General features: G+C 40.6%; 2 protein-coding genes across 2 annotated transcripts in view; both read left to right on the top strand.

The window, feature by feature from the left end:
- The window catches only part of LOC108784564 (steroid 17-alpha-hydroxylase/17,20 lyase), a 12,309-nt gene extending 11,680 nt beyond the window's left edge, over nucleotides 1–629 (top strand). Inside the window, exon 8 of the mRNA XM_018553412.1 lies at nucleotides 270–629. Within this exon, the coding sequence (XP_018408914.1) occupies nucleotides 270–547 (278 nt within the window). The 3' untranslated portion in view covers nucleotides 548–629. The remainder of the gene's footprint in view (nucleotides 1–269) is intronic.
- An 8,045-nt stretch (nucleotides 630–8,674) lies between these two features.
- On the top strand, nucleotides 8,675–18,102 carry LOC108784547 (steroid 17-alpha-hydroxylase/17,20 lyase-like). The gene is made up of 8 exons (XM_018553394.1): nucleotides 8,675–8,989; nucleotides 10,585–10,723; nucleotides 11,207–11,436; nucleotides 12,178–12,264; nucleotides 12,559–12,768; nucleotides 15,012–15,181; nucleotides 16,906–17,009; nucleotides 17,828–18,102. The coding sequence occupies exons 1-8, from the start codon at nucleotides 8,675–8,677 to the stop codon at nucleotides 18,100–18,102; spliced, it is 1,530 nt and encodes a 509-aa protein (XP_018408896.1).
- The last annotated feature ends 1,107 nt before the right edge of the window (nucleotides 18,103–19,209 follow it).

Genomic DNA, 19,209 nt, shown 5'->3' with positions numbered 1-19,209 from the left:
GAGCGCAGTGGGGGAGATTCAAATCGAGATACATTTGTGTCCAGGCAGACTAGATCATGTCAAATTTGGCCGGACAGGCTCTGCTCATATATGCCAATTGTTATAATGGTAGTATTTGAAGAATGGTTGCTCACCAGTCTCCATAGGAGGGGGAGAAGTTAGAGAGATAACTGATAAGCTGAAAATCCTTTAACAACAGGAAGTGCGGCAACATCTCCAGCAGTAACACAGACAGAAATAAATATATATTTCAATAATATACATTTCAGATCGATTCTTGGATAAAGATGGAAACCGTCTCTACTCCCCAAATCAGAGCTTTCTACCCTTTGGAGCAGGGATACGTGTGTGTCTCGGAGAAGCCCTGGCCAAAATGGAGATCTTTCTGTTTCTGTCCTGGATCCTCCAGAGGTTCACACTGGAGGTACCAGAAGGGGACCCACTGCCAGACCTGGAAGGGAAGTTTGGTGTTGTTCTTCAGGTGAAACCGTTTAGAGTTATTGCTAAAATGAGAGAAGTGTGGAAGAACATAGAAATCACTACATAATTACGATGCCGTGCCACATTTCATTTCACCTTTAACTGAACAGAAAAAGGTACAACCCCATAGTGATGTTGGCTTGATGGCAATGATGTATATTATGTGTAGAGTCACCATTAAGAATCTTATCAAAGTCAAAAAATCCCCCAATGTACATTTTACATATCTAAAAATTCAAAATTAAATGTTTCATTCAAATAGGAGTATTCTGTAAATGTGTTTCCATTATTGTTATTTCATGCACTGTACTATCTCTAAGTCCCTATAACATCCTGTAAATGATATCTGTAAACCGTCTAAACTGTTTAATGGCTTCTTCACTGTTTAACTGTTAAATTATGCATTTTTCATTAACATTGACAGCATTACTTGGCTTGATGGAGCTACCAACTTGAAGTGAGTGGAGCTTTGGGTAGAGGTTGTTCCTTCTGGTACTACAGAGGGGGATGATCATGCTAGGCATATCTGTCTGAGCTTTATGGTTGGTGTCTTTGCATCTGTCTATTAGCATCTATTTTAGCAATAATCTGCATCTGTCAATTTTTGTGAATGCATTATTAAAGTAACACCCAACTCAGGAGTTAAATCTTAAAAATGCATTCAAGTACCCTAACGATTAACAAAAATGAATCTAATTTGTGTAGATCCTCAAATCAATCTGAATTCATGCTGACACGGTCCTTGCTTTTGGAGGGTGACTACTTTTATTCCCCATGGTCCGTGTGTGTGTTGTAAAGTAGCCACCACTCCAAGCTCAATCCCATGATGGACTACAATCTCACGTTTAGTTTACTAATTTGTATTGAAGGAGCCAGCTTTGAGCGGTCCTTTACCACACACACACACACACACACACAGGGACCATGGGGAACAAAAGTAGCCACCCTCCAGGAGGAAGGACAGTGTCAGCACGAATTTAGAGATTGAGTATTTACAGCTGAGAGCTACATTTTTGTAATAGTAAGGTACCTGATTGCATTTTTAAGATATACTGCGGGGGTTTAGTGACTCTTAAGTAAAGTTCTACTTTTCTGTTAAATATTAAAGGAGAACTATGGGGTTAAGGCTTTTCCCCATAGTTCTCCTTAGGGTAACGGGAGGACACAAACTAGCGTCCTCCCGTCACCATAGGCTCAGTATACCGTGAGCTCTAGCTCGTGGTATACTGAGACACCGCGAACTGCTGCTCGCGGTATACTGAGCTGCTCGCTGTATGTCTGGATCCGCCCAGCTGCGTGACTGACAGCTGGCTCTGCTTATCTAGAAGCAGAGCCAGCTGTACCCGCCCTCTCCCCGTCCGTTCCGCCAGTCAGCGCTGGCGGATCAGAGCGGAGGAGGGGGGTATCCAGCCCCTCCCCTGTCATGGCAGAGAGCCGTGACAGGATCGAGAGGTGAGCGAACGCCGGTATGTGTTCGCTCACCTCCCGATCTACTGAGCCGACCTGTGACAGTCTCATTGTCACAGGTCAGCTAGAACTATGAGGTGAGTGAAAATCACTCACCTCATAGTTCTCCTTTAAGGATATTTGGTTTTACTTCAAAGTTGTACAACCTTTTGAAATGCCTATCCTGCAGCCTTATGACTTCCATTAGTATGCACATTATCCCACAGATCAATTGCTTTATGTTTGGATATTTCAGAACTGGTTCTTTTGCATTGTTAATTTATGATGGTATTCATCTCCATCATAATATAGTATTCACCCTCTTGATAGTATTCACCCTCTTAATAGTTTCATTTTAGCTGCCTTCAAACATTTGTATCCCCAAATTAGTATTTCCTATGAACCCATCCAATTAGGATTTTGGGCCAGTTAAAAATACACTCACTGAACAAAGCTCTCACTCTGAAAATGAAACATCCAAACCTGTGTGACAAATTAAACAATGTCTATAAATGTAATTTATTCAGACAGGGAGTCAGCAGATGGCCCTGAACTATGTCTGAATTCCACAGTTTTATTTATGCTTTATCATATGTTAATGTCCATTATACACTATGCTTACTAGTTGTATATTGAAACTGAGAAGTACATCTTTTGGTAATAAAAGATAATTTTAACCACCTTTGTGTTTGACTTTTATACATGTTCACTGAACATGAGGGAACCACATACTGGAGATAGAGCAGTTATGTATATTTGATTGATTTGGTTAGATGTTAGAGGGAAGATTCTCATAAAAACTATTATATTGTATATATGCAAATACAGTGCAGTTAATCTTCACCAGATAGAGCATTTCATATATTCAGCTGCTATATCAACTTCTTATACAGTTAATTCTTGCAACTTACAACTTAAACTGGCCCAATACAATGTTATCACTTAAGAAGTTGGTTGTATATTTATTCATTATGGGGTACATTTGAATGTTCAGGAAGTATTTATTAGGATCTAGAGCTTCCACATCATCGTAAAGGAATTGCCAAAAACCCTGCTTAATAAAGCAGGTCCATTGAAGGTAAAAAAAAAAAAAAGATACCCATAACAATATTGTGTTTAGCTGAATGTGTTTTATGCAGTATACATAAGTGGGTTAATTTGTCCTCAAATGAAAGTAGTTGTAGGGGATCTAAACACCTGGTCTTCAAGCAGTTAAAGGGACTCCAGCAACTTGTTCCACTTACCACTCTTCACATGCATCACAAAAATAGGAGATATTACACAAACAGCATTCCTGACAATACAGTTCCCCATTAATACAGATTTTAGAATTTTAGCAGACAAGAAGCTAATATAAGCATGCTTAAACTGGGCTCCTTGATATACCTGCAACTGAAGCACTTGTCCACAGATTCAAGTTTACTCTCACTAATGGACATGCAGGACCTAGGCTGGTCACCCATTAGAATATTGGAGAAAGTATCAACTGACCTATTTTCCAGACCATTCCACAGCCCATTAGATCTATAAAAGAATCTGAATCCCAGGGAAGTACTCTAGAACTGACTTCCTGGTCATTGTGTAAGGAATGTCCAGTGTGTTCCAGTAGAAGAAGTGTGGGTACATGCAGGTGCATACACTGTGGCATGTGGCCCTGTGCACATAGGGTCACTTTTCAGCATGTGCGCTGTGTGTTGGCTTCAACACCGCCGGTCCTCTGACCTGTCTCTTGATCTTGTCCTGCTGTTGTGACCCCAGCCTAAGTTTTGGACTATTTTCTGCTTTCTAGGAAACTCACTGCCTGCCTATTACTGACCTCAGCCTGTAGCCTGACACTGTCTCTACTTTATCATTCGGTACCATACTGTCTCTCCCCTCTGATTTCTGCTCATTATTTTTACCTTCTATAGTTCTTCCATCCTCCCTGTATCAACACACTAATAACATTTTTAAATAAAACCTATTTTTTTAATTACATATCTGATTTTGTACCCAGTGATGTCATCGCTGGTCTGAGTTTCTTAATGCAATGCAGGCAGATCATGGCTGGTGGGAGGGGCCAGTAATATGCTGCAACTAGCTTCCAGAAAACATTACAGCACCGTATCTCAGTACTCCTTTCAAGGGCCCCCAGCCTTCCAGCAAGCAATGGCCTGTCCATCTTAGGAATCATGGAAATTCCTAGGCAAACTGCATTTGCGTGCAGACCATGCTAGGTAAAACCCACTTGTGATACTGAGCCTCCACAATTTTTCTATTGCAAAAGGGAAATATAAAAGGTATGTTTAGACCCCAAATATTTTTCCAAAGCCCCTGACAGTAAAAAAAAAAAGGAAAAAGTTTAAAAAAAAACACCCCCACACACATAACATACACGTGCAACTGTGTGTATTATGATGTACATTATGCTCATGCACTGTGGTGCGTTGTTAGAACACATTGCAATGCTTGATTTTTTGATTTTGTACTTTTTAAAAAATTAATCCAAATGTGTGGCAGCGCATGGCAAAGCAATTAAATGTATGCCTGCATCATTTTATCACAACACACACCAACAGTGCGTACAAATTGCACTGCAGATGAGGTGTTACTACAACACAGATTTTTAGTATAAGTTGCTTTTTTACAGCTTTGTGTTAATTTTTTTTACCATTTCATAAAAAGGCACAAACATTTTCACATATTTGTTATTCACTTACTCAGTATAGTTTTACCTTTTAGATATAGTAGGATTCTTGTAAAATTTGTTTAGTGAAATTAGAGAATTGGTGAACAGGTTTGTTGCTTGTTTATAAAAGATTGATATACTACCCCAACAGCAGACCCAGCAAGCACTCAAAACAAAATAAAGAAAAGGCCTCGACTCCCTACAATAAGTACATATAGGAAAGGCGGAAAAAATGGTTTCAAGCGAGGCGCAAATAATGATTGATTTCATTAAAATATTTTAGAAAGACTACCTCCCTTAGGTCTTTTATACAGTGTAGTTAATTAGCTACAACAACTATGCAACTTATTAGGACAAGTCCCCCACAATGTCAATATCCAAAGCCCCATGAGCTATTTACATGCGTTTGCAATTTTTCTCTCATGATCGTTTACACATTAAAAGATCAATTTGCAACAATAAATATCACATTGGTGTGGAATCCTTATTTACCTCCATGAAATAAACGTCTGTCTTATAAATCAGTAGCTCCGCATTGAATATTTTATTGACCCCATGAAGGTCTCCTCTTTCTGCTCCGCTCAATATATATTTTATTGATACTGTTCATGCTACAATAAAGCTAGCCATATTTTTAGAAGTAAAAGCCTATGAAATAATTTTGTGAAATCCTTTTTACATACACAATGCTGCAGAAATGTAGAACATTATGGAGTGGTTTCAATAGATCCATGCAAAAAAAAATGTAAGGGTCCATTTACGCCATGCATTATGTTACATGTGAGTTACGGCACGTTATGCTCATTTTTAATGGGCTGGCAGAACATGCTAATGCACTGAAAATAGGACATGTTCCTCTGTAGTCACGCACCACAACGCAACAATGCACAGCATGTTCCTGTGTTGGACTGATACAAGTATACTCAATGGTCCTTGCATCCTACTACCGTCAATCATACCAGGAAAATACAAAATTAAGCAGTGCCTCTGACACCACTTAGCTGCCCATACTGTAAGTTCTAGGAAATCTACGCAACCTCCCACCATTGCAGAGCGGGTGTGCGAGTTGGATGCAATTAAATAGCTTGAAAGACCTGGGAGGAAGACAGATATGGCCAACACCATAGGACCATTTTCAGAATTTTCCAACCCTGCCCAGTCTCTTGGTATGAGGTTTAAATACACACACCACACTTTGCTTCATCTATATAAAAGTTGCTTTACTGTCACGATACCATGCACAGGTGTCCCCACACCGCATGCAGGTATCTACAGGAGAACCAAATGCATGACCACACCAAACAATGCTTATGAACTATAGTTGATTAGTTAATCCAAAAACATCACAACCATAAGCACCCCCACCACCACTCGTAAGTAACATATAAAAGCCTAACACAAATAACAAAGTACACACTGGAGACAACAGGGCAAACTGTGGGGAGCAGGACAACAAGAGGGGAGCCACCAATCAGGAGACCTCAGGGGCAAGGTTCAGGCATCAGGATATTGCAACAATACTAAGGCACAAGCCCAACACCAAGGAGAGGCTAAATACCCTCCCAGATCAGCACCAGGTGGTGACTAACCGCTGATTGCTGGGACACCCTGCAGGTGAGTAATGGAACTGCAGGACCTGGCTCCAGCACCACAGTGCAACCTGGAGGTGTTCTGGTCCCTGACATTTTCTTACTTCTTTCTATGTCAATTGTCAAAGTTTTCTTCTATAATCCTCTTTTATAGCAAATAAAACATATTAAGGTGGCCATACACCTGCCGATTATTGTACAATAATCGCGGGAAATCCCGCGATCGTACGATAATCGGCAGGTGTATGGAAGGCTTGCGACTGTTTCTACTGTACGGTCGCACGTCTTTTGTCTTATGAGCACATTGGAAAACCAGCCGAAAATCGTACGATTTTCGGCAGGTTTGTGGCGTGCTCGTAAGACAAATGCCACACGGGCCCGCTCAGCAATGCAATCATCGGAAGCCCTCCCCTCAGCGGGGCAGGCTTGTGATGATCGCAAGTACGATCTGCTTGTCCAACATGGGCAGATCGTACAAGCTTTTAATTACCTTACAACCATCGCAAGACGAAAGTCGTGCGATGGTTGTAAAGTGTATGGCCAGCTTTAGTGTGGTAGGGTGCCATTCAAAATTAATGGAACCACAACATGATACAGGCATTGTGGCATCCATCTGCATTAACAGAGTACACATTAATGCACATGTGGTATCATCAAGAAATGAAAACATTTATAATTCATATAAATGTTTTATGGCAATGAAACTACCTCATGCTTTAGGCTTTTGTAAATTGGGGTTATATGCTTTAATGTACAATGGCTTTACAGTTTGATTTATATGGTTGCTTTGGTTTTAGTTGTGGATAGTTTACTGAAAGACTGCTGCATAAAGGTGGCCATATACCTTACAACCATTGCACAACTTTTGTTGTCCAGACATCTCACCCTCATTCAATTTTCTTACAACTAGTCCATCATGCACAGACCAATGTAGTTAACAATTAACGCTCGTCTGCACCACCACCTGGCTGATTTTCATCGATCGAAAGGACAGATTTTCGTTTGAGCATGTGCAGTTTGCATCTTGAGATTTTTGTTGTACAACAACGCCACTAACCTGTTAATTTTCATCCAATTAGACAAAATTTTTGTAGCCTGCCTGAAAAACAAAAATCTGCCAGTTGTACAGTAATTGAGGTTGTGCACTTCCCATCAACTGCAGATTTTCTGATGAAAACGCAATCGCAGACAAAAATCTCCAGATAATTGTAAGGTGTATGGGCACCTTTCGTAAGCACAAGCGATCCTACTAGTGATCTTGTGTCATTTGCATCTTCAGCGTGCAGGTGTGCATTTGTAGGAGTTAGCCCTCGTTCACACCTGAACGGTTTGTAGCGCGTTCTACCCTCGACGAACGCTCTACAAAACGCTTCAAAAATATAAATCCCATTGTTTTCAATGGTCTCGTTCCCACCTTGGCGTATTTCCGCCCGTCCCTAACGCGCTACAAAACGGCCCACGCCTGAAAATGTACAGGTACTACTTTGGGCCGTTTTGTTGCGCGTTTCCATTGGGATACAGCCAAGTAGCCTTCGGAAGCGAATTGCGGTAAAAAACGCGCGACAGACGCGCATATGCAATACGCCTAGGTGTGAACGAGACCTTACACTAACCTGGGCCTGCCAGTCAAGAAGACTGGAGAAGCCAAACCCACAAGAAGACCAGCGCAGATGAAGGAGCTTGTGGAAGTCGCATGGCTGGAGCGGAGTACTGCAGACTTTGGTTCCACTTTAAGGCCCCGTTCCCACTGCGCGATATGCAAATCGCGCGTTTGTCGCGCGATTTGCATATTGCACGACATCGCGAGATTTGCCGCGCGATATCGCGTTCAAGCTTGCATTGAGCAAGCTTGAATCGCGGCTAAATCCGCTCCAAAAAGGGTCCTGCTGTAGCGACACACGACCCGCGACAGCAGGACCCTTTGCCCCATTGAAATGCATTGGAGCGCGATATCGCGCGGTAATTTGCCGCGATATCGCGGGAAGTACCGCGCGATAAATCGCTCAATGTGAACGGGGCTTTAGGATAAAATCACAACAGTAAAGCATAACAGTGTACAATTATAAAGAAAAAAGGATCAATTTATGAATATTTTATACAATATAGAATTATCTCAATCAATTCTTATCATAAATAAAAAGATAAAAATATAAAAAATAGTTCTGATTGCTTGCTCTAGGTTACTGTTTTTACGAATAAGAACAAAAACTCCATCGAATAAGGACAATAATTTATTAAACTTGTTCAAACGTCCATCTGAGAAAGTACATACTAAACTGTAACAGAAACTTGTGACTTGATTTAAAGCTGTAAGTTGTGTTATTGTAAGCAAAAAACATTTGCTAAGTAATGCCTGGAAGATATGATAAAACACCTGAGAGGCCTTGAGTTTAATGATCTATAAGCTCTGATTGGCAGCTGAGAAAACCTCCTCCCTATTTATGTGGCATGTACATGGAAATGATCATTTCAAGCCAATGAAGACACCAGCATGATTGTGTGGCTTGGTACTGCTGCTATGGTTCTAGTCTCAGTGCTATTCCTCATCTCTTTCTGGAGAATAGGATTGAGAAACCAGAGAGATGTAAAGTACCCCAAGAGCTTACCGTCATTGCCTGTCATTGGGAGTTTACTCCACCTTGAGAACCTGCCTCCACACCTTCTCTTCTATAGCCTGCAGAAGAAATATGGCAAGCTATACTCCCTCAAGATGGGCTCCCAGCAGATGGTTATAGTTAATAACCATGAGGATGCCAGGGAAGTCTTGGTGAAGAAAGGCAAATCATTTGCTGGGAGACCACACACCGTGAGTATCACAAAAACCAGAAATGTGTAACCTGGAGGGCAGGTCTTCAAACAGGCTGCACTAATAGTTTGTGTTGCATGCTATTCTCTAATACAATATATGTTGTTGGCTTCTATTGGAAACATACATTTTGTAAAGTTTATATAAGCCCTAAATTAAAGAGTTACAATTTAGCCTACCCCTTGTTAAATATTGTGAGTCAGTTTTGCACTGAATACTTTTTTCTTTTATTTGCACCTTGTTATGAGTGCATTAAGCTCCCTGTACTAGAGTGACAATACTGCCTTACTATGCCTAGTCTATGAACACAAATCATTGTCACCCTAGGCCATGTGCTCCTGTTGGAATATAAGCTGACATGGCAATACAGAGTGCTGGCATGTTTGTAGACATGTGGATTCGGACGAACCTGCAAATCAATGAAAATCAGTGGTTTGTCTGAATCTGAAATAACTAATTTTAATATATGCCCTAATATACTAAAACGATATTCAGGCATACGTAAATTTGTTTTCAGAACAAGCCAGCGGCCATATTGGCTGCCAGCATGTTCTGCGCGTGGCTGCTGCCATCTTGGAGGCGGAGCATGTGACATCACACGCTGAACGAGCAACAGCCGCTATGTTCTGTGCACGTGTGCTGCCATTTTGGAGTAGATTCTTGGTATACACCAAGATGGCGGTGCTCGAACATGCGGCCGCAGCCATCTTGGCGTATACCAAAATTTACTCAAAGGGCGGCGCGCCGGCGGCCGATATGGCCGCCGCTTGTTCTGCGATTTTAGTGTTCGGATTTGGAGGCTCTTGACTCCGAAACAACATAAAAATTTGTTTCCTTTGACGAAACAAGTTTTTTTTTGTTTTCACTTGTTTCGTTTTGGCTCTCAAGTCACCAGAAACTATCCCCAAACGCCGTAGAGTTGTGCACAGTTGGATCATTTTAACCGGCAAAAATTTGAAGTTTTAGAAAAGATTTGAAAAATGTTTTTTTAAGTCAATTATAATTTTGAAATGTTTTAGCACACAAAGTTCCCAAAACTACACAGCAAATGGCAGTTTTTATTGCACATTCTACAGAGCGGTGTAAAAAAAACTATAATAATGTCCAAATTATAATAACAACAACCAGATGTACCTGTGAGGGTATAAATGCTGGGCTATGTTCCTGACACTCATTAGAACTTAAAAAGCTACTATCATTTAGAACAAAATGACCTGGATAAACATGTTTTTAGTTTATTCCCGAGTAACTAGCATTCTTGCCTCGGAGTCCTGGGTACAAATTCCACATGGGACTTTCTCCTGTCTATATAGCTCTCGTTTATTTTTGTACATCTCCTCCAAGGTGCTTAACTTTCATTCCACAATCCAATTAAATACGGATTGGCTTCCTTCTGAAATGGTATTTGTATAGCAGTTTAGAAGGGTTATTCGAGTCTAGACTTTATAATTAAGATTTAGCCTATATTACATGATACCATTTCTGATGAGAGGTTTCTCTGTGGTATATTTGTGTCCTTCGTTGTGTAATATTCTGATGAGTTTGTTTCTGCTTGTATACTAGCTCCACTTGGTCTCATGTTTGTTTCATATCAGGTGACAACGGATATTTTGACAAAAGGTGGTAAGGGTGTTGTTTTTGCAACGTTTAGCCCCAGCTATCAGTTTAATCGTAAAATGGCTCGATCAGCACTGTGCATGTTTGGGGAAGGAACTCTTGCCATTGAGGAAATCGGTGAGTATTCATACAATTTATCACAACCTGGGTGTACAGCCCATGATACCAATGCAAGTTTTACACAAAGCATCATGGGTAGATTCACCATGAAGCACAGTGGTTAACTGTTAAGTTGTGGGTATTCGATAAAGCCTAATACCTACTGAGGGGCCCTACTGGTCAGTGAGGCCATCCATTACATAATATAAGTGTTGACACTTGCCTAAAATTGTGGAAATTACCCCATCTAATTATCCAACAAACCCCATTGTTTTCTTTTATATATAATTTATGTCACTCTTTTGGGGGCCAGTTTGGGAGCAATTCCAGTAGGTTAAGTGGTTTTATCACCTGGATGATTCTTCCAAGCAATTTCCTTCACTGGGTGATGCCAGCAATTTGTTTCCAGTAGCAGAATTGTTTGCCTGATATCGGGTAGCTAGGGTCTACATACAGTAAAGATGTTCATTCTAGAATTATTATTTTTTTTCCCGAATCAAGTTTCCCGTGAAGCTACAGTCTTGTGTCAGACCCTCGCCTCCTCTCAGGGAGTCCCTTTGGACATGGCTCCGGAGATCATACGGGCTGTCACTAATGTGGTAGGCTCCCTGTGCTTCAATGCCAGATACAACAAAGGAGATGCAGAGTTTGAGACCTTGATGAAGTATCATAAAGGGATAGTGGACACTGCTGGCAAAGACATCATGGTGGACATATTTCCTTGGCTTCAGGTATGCCTATAATATGTATGTTTATCTCTCTGTGATGCCGCCTAAGTCTTCAAGAAAAGTTATGAAGATGCCGCAGCTACAATATGTTCTACAAATGGTAGAGCATATCCAACCCTAAGAATAAAACTGTACCCCCCAAACAGCTATTGGATTTTCTCTTATGTATAGAACCTTGCCACTCAATTCCCTCCCCACTGGTACACTTGTACCATTGCAACTGCAATGTTTTGAAACTCTAATTTTGTCCAACTAAATTGTGTATGGGATTTAGGTTGGTATATTATGTAATAGTGCCCAAAAAGTGTTGTTAAATCTGCATGGACAAGCATTATTTGATCTTAATCTTGTATCACATTCACAGTGAAGTCTGATATCTGGGCTAATCCTGGTAGATGAGAATGACGAGGACCTCAAATTCTGAAAAAGCTATGGGGCTGGCGGTTATGATTTCTGGCTAGAACAAGTATGCAGATGAGGACTTCTGACTTTTCTTTGACTTTCCTGATATGCATCTTTGTCCGTCAGTGACTCAATAAACACTGAAGCCAGATTTTCACAATAGACGCAACTGTTATTTTTAGGAGGAGGTCATCAATGCCAACACATTTGGATATACAGAAGCCCTTGATGTTGCAGAGTTTCAAAATCCTCTTAGGCTTATCAATGTTAAAGAACTATCTTTTATTATACAAACGCATAGCTTATATTTACATTCATTTTCTAATCACATTTCTCTGGCAGATATTTCCGAACAAGGATCTAAACATCCTGCGGGAGGCGGTGGCAGCTCGAGAACAACTTCTCAGTAATAAACTTAGGGAGCATAAGGTGGGTATATTAAGTGTAGCTATAAAATGTATAACTCAAAACAAATGTATAACTCTGCCTTAGCCTTATGTAATATTACCATGATTCAGTGTTGGTGCTATTTAATATGGTGGTTTCATATTTAAATGCATAATGTAAAATTAATTTGAAGGGCTACAATGCATTTAGAAAGGGTAGACAATATAAGACTGCGTCCTTTGTAAAAGCCTGTTGTACACCAACTGAAGCAGAAGTTGCAATGGATCTGTTTTTTAACAGCAATTTCTCTCTATAATTCATTCATGTGTTCTATAGGAAACATTTTGCAGTGAATCTCCCAATGACATGATGGATGTTCTCCTGAAAACCAAAGTGAGCGTGGAAAACAGCAGCAGCATATCACAAGGTGTGGGGATGCCAGAAGATGAGATCCTCATGACTGTAGGAGATGTATTTGGAGCAGGAGTGGAAGTCCCATCTACAGCATTGAAATGGGCGCTTGCATTATTACTGCACCATCCACAGGTGAGTAACTTACAGTAGACTGTAAATATTCTGCCTCTGGATGGAAGATTTCTTTTGCCTAAAAGGTGCAGCTTTGTTAGTGTCTGAAGAGTCTCTGATAGGGGTATTCACTAACATAGGACATGTATCATGTAACATGTATCAACCATCAGAATCCTGATATTTCTTTCAGTGCTAGTCAGAAAATGAAAATAAGCATCTGATGTTGAAAGACACGTGCTGAGAGAAATACAGATGATCCCACTGATACCTTATTCTGAAAATGTTAGCTGCCTGGTAGGCTTTCTGACCCATTCAGATGAATGCTTCAGTTAAAAAAAAAAATGGATACAAATCCTAACATGCTGGTACAGAATCCCTTCCAGAATCCATGATATCTTTCTGAGGTTTCAGACCAGGGCTGGAGATGCAAGACAGCTTTTGTAGTAATGTCTCTAAAATGCATTCACATGTTCTATAGGATAGGTTTTGAAATACATCGCTCATTGTCGCTTTTAGTTTGTATTCTCATGTTCCACATTCTGTTCTGCACACCCTAGGAGGTGTAACCCACCCCACCTCTTTTGTGGGTTTCCACCAAATGACTATGGAACTCTGGGGGGGGGACCCTCATCTTATCTGCCACCCCCCTTTCTCCTCTACAAGGCTTTCTTGATGAGGCTGTTGGCACCTGGTGCACAGACCCCACAATGACCCTTCCCTATGATAACTACCTAAGTGTAAAATTAGATTAGAAAAAGATATTTATAGACTCTCATAGTTGTCCTGCTATCACTCTACTCTGCATGATACAAACTGTGTCCCAGTACCCCAGACCATTTGTAGATACACACACAGATGTTTGATTGTTTATACTACTTGGTACCAGAGGCATATCTGCTGCATTAAGAGAAAAATATATAAATTATCCCAAATCCACCAACGAGCGCAGCAGAAGTGATACATCGTGCGCCTCTTACTATTTAAATGGGCACTCGCTGTATCCAGCTTCTGACAGGTTAAGCAAAATGTGCAGTGGCCTTTCCCGCTACACCAATAGCGCAACCTGTCAAAATCTGGATGCAGTGTGAGCGCGGTATCCAGTGATTGCGCAGAATGTCTTAAACAGGAAGGGGTGGGGGAAATTTAGATTAGAGAGGGTGTCCGAGTTTAGTCTTGCCTATGGCAACACAGAACCAAAATACACCACTGCTTGGTACATGTGCTCTTAAATCCTGTTTATAAATAATTTATAATTGGGGTTCATAAGAGGTGACATGGCAGTTTAAATTAAAATGTGAGGCTGCTGACATATGCACTCCAATCACACTCCACTGACCAGCACATACAGTAAATGCACTTTCCTAAACCAAAACAGTTTAACAAAAGCAAAGCAAATGTGAAAATGCAGGGATGGAATGTATTGACTTGTATGGAGTCTTGTATGAAAATGACCTATGCCGAAGAAAAAATTAGTACATGGACATCATACAACGGTATATGCAGAACTAGACATTACAGCATACATAAAGACTAACCAATTGAGAGGGATAGGGCATTTAAATAATGGATGAGAAGAGGGATGTTGAGAAAACATGTGTGGGAAAACTAGAAGGCAGACTTAAGTTTTAATAGGACTAGACAAATATATAGAGTGTCATGTAAGACTTAAACACCTGGTAATAAAAACTAGAGCAGAATAAGCACACCTCCTGCGGGAGGCCATGTGTCTTTCAAGGCATGTAGCCCTGTGGAGCAAATAAGTACTGAGAAGCACTAGTATGCAAATCTTGATGGGGTTCGTTGGTGGGGAGCCTGGCCCCCCGTCATCACTCAAATGGTCTTTCAGTGTGATGGGGAGCTTCACTGGCCAATTGTACGGCACTTTCACTTTTTTCAATATTGTATTTCACTGAAGAATGCTGGAAGTAAAAATGAGGCCACAACGTTAGGCCACTGGGCAGATCATGTACATATACTTGCATACCAAGACAAGAAAGGTAACGGTAAAACACATAATATTTGTAGTTTACGTTCCCCTTTTTTTATTGAACACTTTTCCCTCCCTTACCTATCTTTGTAAACATATGTTTATAAAACAATATTTACATTTGAAGCAAACCATAAATACATTTTTTTAAATAGCTGCTGGCTTTTTTTTTTTTTTTTTTTAAGAAATGGCCTATAGTCTGTGCACATGTCTGGTTGATGGTAATGAGAAATAAGATGAGTTACTGTACCATATCTTTTGTACGATAAAACAGGTCCAGAAGAAGATCCAGAAAGAGCTGGATACCAAGATTGGGTTTGAACGATATCCACTCCTCAGTGACAGAAAAATCCTTCATTACATGGAAGCTACCATCGCTGAAGTAATGCGTTTTCGTCCCGCATCCCCAGTGCTTCCACCCCATGTGGCTTTGAAAGAATCTAGGTGTGATTTCATGTCTTTCCAATAAATTAGATTAGTACATTTCCACTTCCCATTCAGGATACTTCCAGTCATTTAGTCCATGATATTAAAGAAAGGATGACTATTATGGATATTTTCCACAGTACAATAGCCATAAGTGTGTTATAAATGTTACAGCATTTACCTGAACTAGAGAGATGTGACTTAACTTTAATTTCTTGTTCTGTATTGATGACTATTTCCATGTATGTCGTCACTCCTCTAATCGGGACATATTTATGTTTAATGGGATAGCACCAACTAAGGAGGTATACTACCATATTTGGCTGATTATATCAAAATGTATACTGTCTTCCTGGTAGGGGTAATTGCAACAGGAAATTGAACTGGTAAATCACACTTTTGACTACAGTTTCAGAGTGGATCAATTAAACAGTTAGTTGCATCCTGGACTCAGTCAGATTCGCTGCAACTCCAAGTTTATACAAACAATTCACCTAAAGTTACTTTTTACTAATCAACTCCATTGATTGTTCACCTTGTCTGCAGATTCAGGCGTACTTAAGTGAGCTTTGTTCTCTGGATCCCTAAAGGTGGCCATACACTTTACAACCCTCGCAAGACTTTTGTCTTGCGAGGGTTGTAAAGTACTTTAAAAACATACGATCTGCCCATCTTGGACAGGCAGATCGTATTTGCGATCATCGTAAGCTTACGATGACTGCAAATGCGCTGTGTTGGCCCGTTCGGCAGTTGTCGTACGATTCCCGGCGGGTTTTCTAGCCTGCTGGTTCGACGGAAGACGTGCGACCGTACATTAGAAACGGTCGCACGCCTTCCATAGACTGCACGATTCTCGTACGATTGTGGGATTTCCCGTGATTCTCGTACGAGAATCGTGCAGTGTATGGGCACCTTCACCGTTTGAATTTTGCCTTCATGCTCTCTGCCCAGAATCATGGGGCCATGTCCCCAACCCGCATCCCAGGTGCTGGACCAAGTTTACATTACCTTTTTATTTACAAATGGCAAATAGCAAATTTTCCTCCCAAGATAATTTGGGCAGACTTCACTAGGGTAGGTCTGGCAGTGGCAAGGTCAAGGTGCTTACACAGAGGCATGATCATTTTGCAACCCATCTATCACCAGTTAAATCTGGTGAGATTGATCCGTTGTCTGTAGGAACCTCCAGTGATTCTTTGGAGTCCAAAAGTGGGATTAGAGGCTCGGTGACACCCTTTTCATGGGACAAGAAGTGAGGGGGGATTCTCTCCAGCAGAATCGTAGACCGCAATATAACTGTCGCTTAGCATGCTGGAGGTGACTGGTTCAGTATTCTGTTTGAAATATGTTGGCGTTATGTGACTAGGTAAAGTACATACGTCAAGTACTTTAGGCCCCATTCACACCTGACTGTTTTGTAGCGCGTCCTACGCTCGACGAACGCGCTACAAAACGGTCAAAAAAATAAATAGCATTGTAGTCAATGCCCTCGTTCCCACCTGGCGTATTTCCGCCCGTCCCTAACGCCCTATAAAACAGCCCACGCCTGAAAAGGTCCCGGGACTACTTTGGGCCGTTTTGTAGGGCGTTTTCCATTTGGATACAGCCAAGTAGCCTTTGGAATCGCACGACGGTCGCGTGACAGACGCGCATATTACAATACGCCTAGGTGTGAATGGGGCCTTATTGTATATCCCTGCAGTATGTTCAACACTAATTATACATGTCTATCTCTTGGACAGTATTGGAGAATACACCATTCCTAAAGATGCTCGTGTGATTATAAACCTCTGGTCTCTACACTTTGATGAAAAGGAGTGGGTTAATCCTCACCTCTTCAATCCAGGTGTGTAATCTTACCACATCACATTATATATATATATATATATCATACATTTTTATTTTTTTTATGATCAGCTTTTAGCAAGGTGCCAGTGATTTGAAGCACCACAATGATTATTTTCACTCAATCCATTATTTCAATTTTTTTACTTTGTTTTACAGGAGAAGTGAGACTAGTGTTGATTTTGCTACATTAGTATTCTGTTCCTCCCAATTTGCGAGGAGGAAGAAAAACCCCCCCCCATATTATCCTGCACATAATTGGATACTCAAAGTGACCATAGCTCTACAGGGATAGTTAACATTTTACTCTTTTGTTAAATCAACCTCCGTTACAAAGGGAGCAAGCCAAGAGCGCTTGCCAAGATGTCTCCCTACTGCATGTTCTGACAGAGTATACTGCATTAGAAATGTGTGGGGGATGTATCCAGCCAGTCAGAGCTGTTGCTAGTGTACATGGCCATTTGAGATCAGTTAGTGATGCATTTGCCATGTATTTAATTTAGTCACACTTGTTATAGTTAAGTGTACCAACAAGAACATTTATTTTAGTCTTTACCAAGTAATGAGCTTCCAACTGCCATTTTTGATATACAGTCTTGCAAAGAAAATAAGACTTCTGGTGAGCTGCTAAGGGCAAAAAGAAATGTTCTTGTCTGCACACTGTTGATGCATAAGTTCAATAGTGCAGGAGGAGCATAGGAACGAGAGGAGAGGCTGAACAAGTTACACATTTTTATGACGGGTAAACAGTTCAGCTATATGTATATCAATTGCATTTTAAATTGTTTTACTCACGTCGCATTTTCATGTCTGTTTTAGATCGATTCTTGGATGAAAATGGTAACCGAATAAACCCAAGTCAGAGTTACCTTCCCTTTAGCACTGGGCTACGCACCTGTCTTGGTGAATCCTTAACCAAAATGGAGATGTTCCTGTTCCTGTCTTGGATCCTACAGAGGTTCACACTGGAAGTGCCAGAAGGGGACCCTCTGCCAGACCTGGATGGGATATATGGTCTTGTACTTCAGATTAAACCATTCAGAGTCATCGGTAAGCTAAGAGACGTCTGGAAGAACGTGGAAATCAATACCTAATTACTGTAAAGCAATATTGCCTTTGACCAATTGTGCAACACCAACACATTTGTATAGAGAAAATGCTACAATCCTATAATATCAGGATGTTGGCTTGATGGCATTTATTTATTTTATGCATAGAGATCCACTAAAATATTTAAAGCCGAACCCCACACAAATCTAAAACATACAAATTTATTCTAAATATTTAATGTATTTGTTTTGGTTTTTTTAAAGGGTGCCAGTGCTATACCTGACTTTTGACTTGACATCAGCCTCTTGCCATCCCCAGTACAGCAGGGAACCTATAAGATTACATACATGTAAATATACTATAGGAGTAGGGCAAAGTGGGCAGAGGGAAATCTTTCAACCTCTTCCTGCTACTTTACTGTCCAATCAGCAGGCTGGGGCCAGCAGTTTATTCCTGAAGTATAACAAAGTGGTGTAAGCCTGGCTTTGCTTTGTTGCACAGCTGTGTATCTCAAGGCTGAATTGATAGAACTGCAGATCTTTTGAACAGATAAGTTAGTTATGTATTTCATCCATGTACTTCATTGTTTGCCTGGAGTTTGAGCAAATTCTGCAATGTCTCAGCTTACTCTACAGCAGAGCGATCCTGCCTCATTTGGTAGAAGTTTGTTTTTAAGGCATTTAAAGGAAAATGGTGTAACCAATAACAATTATGTCAGTTTTCATGACCCTTCCTGTGCTAAACTGATGTCTGATTGGTTGTTGCTGATTACTCCATATCATTGATGTTTTATTAATTTGTATAACCATACTAAGTGGCTACAATGGCCTTCAAATTGCTGATTGTAGTATGTATCTGGCAGAACTATGAATGTTACCGCTTAAGATGAGAAAATAAATAAAGGCTTATATAACTGGTAAATGTGTACATGTTTGCATTTAAATAATGAAGCATTTGACATGCATGCTTGTGTGCATCAGACACTGCTTTTCTGAGTTTGCCTTGTCTGGACACCACCAAAAACATACTGTACATGCCCCATTTAAAGTGAATTTATAGAATCATCTTAAATGGAACTACAGCTAAAACATATGGTTCTGAATAGTGTAAGGAAAGGTTGGAACCTCCTGTGTTTTTTTTTTTTGATTGTC

The sequence above is a fragment of the Nanorana parkeri genome, unplaced genomic scaffold, assembly GCF_000935625.1.
Source record: "Nanorana parkeri isolate BGI_ZX_2015 unplaced genomic scaffold, ASM93562v1 scaffold119, whole genome shotgun sequence".
Classification (NCBI taxonomy): Eukaryota; Metazoa; Chordata; class Amphibia; order Anura; family Dicroglossidae; genus Nanorana; species Nanorana parkeri.
Note: the sequence above shows the minus strand (reverse complement) of the source record. Positions and strands in the feature narration are given on the sequence as shown.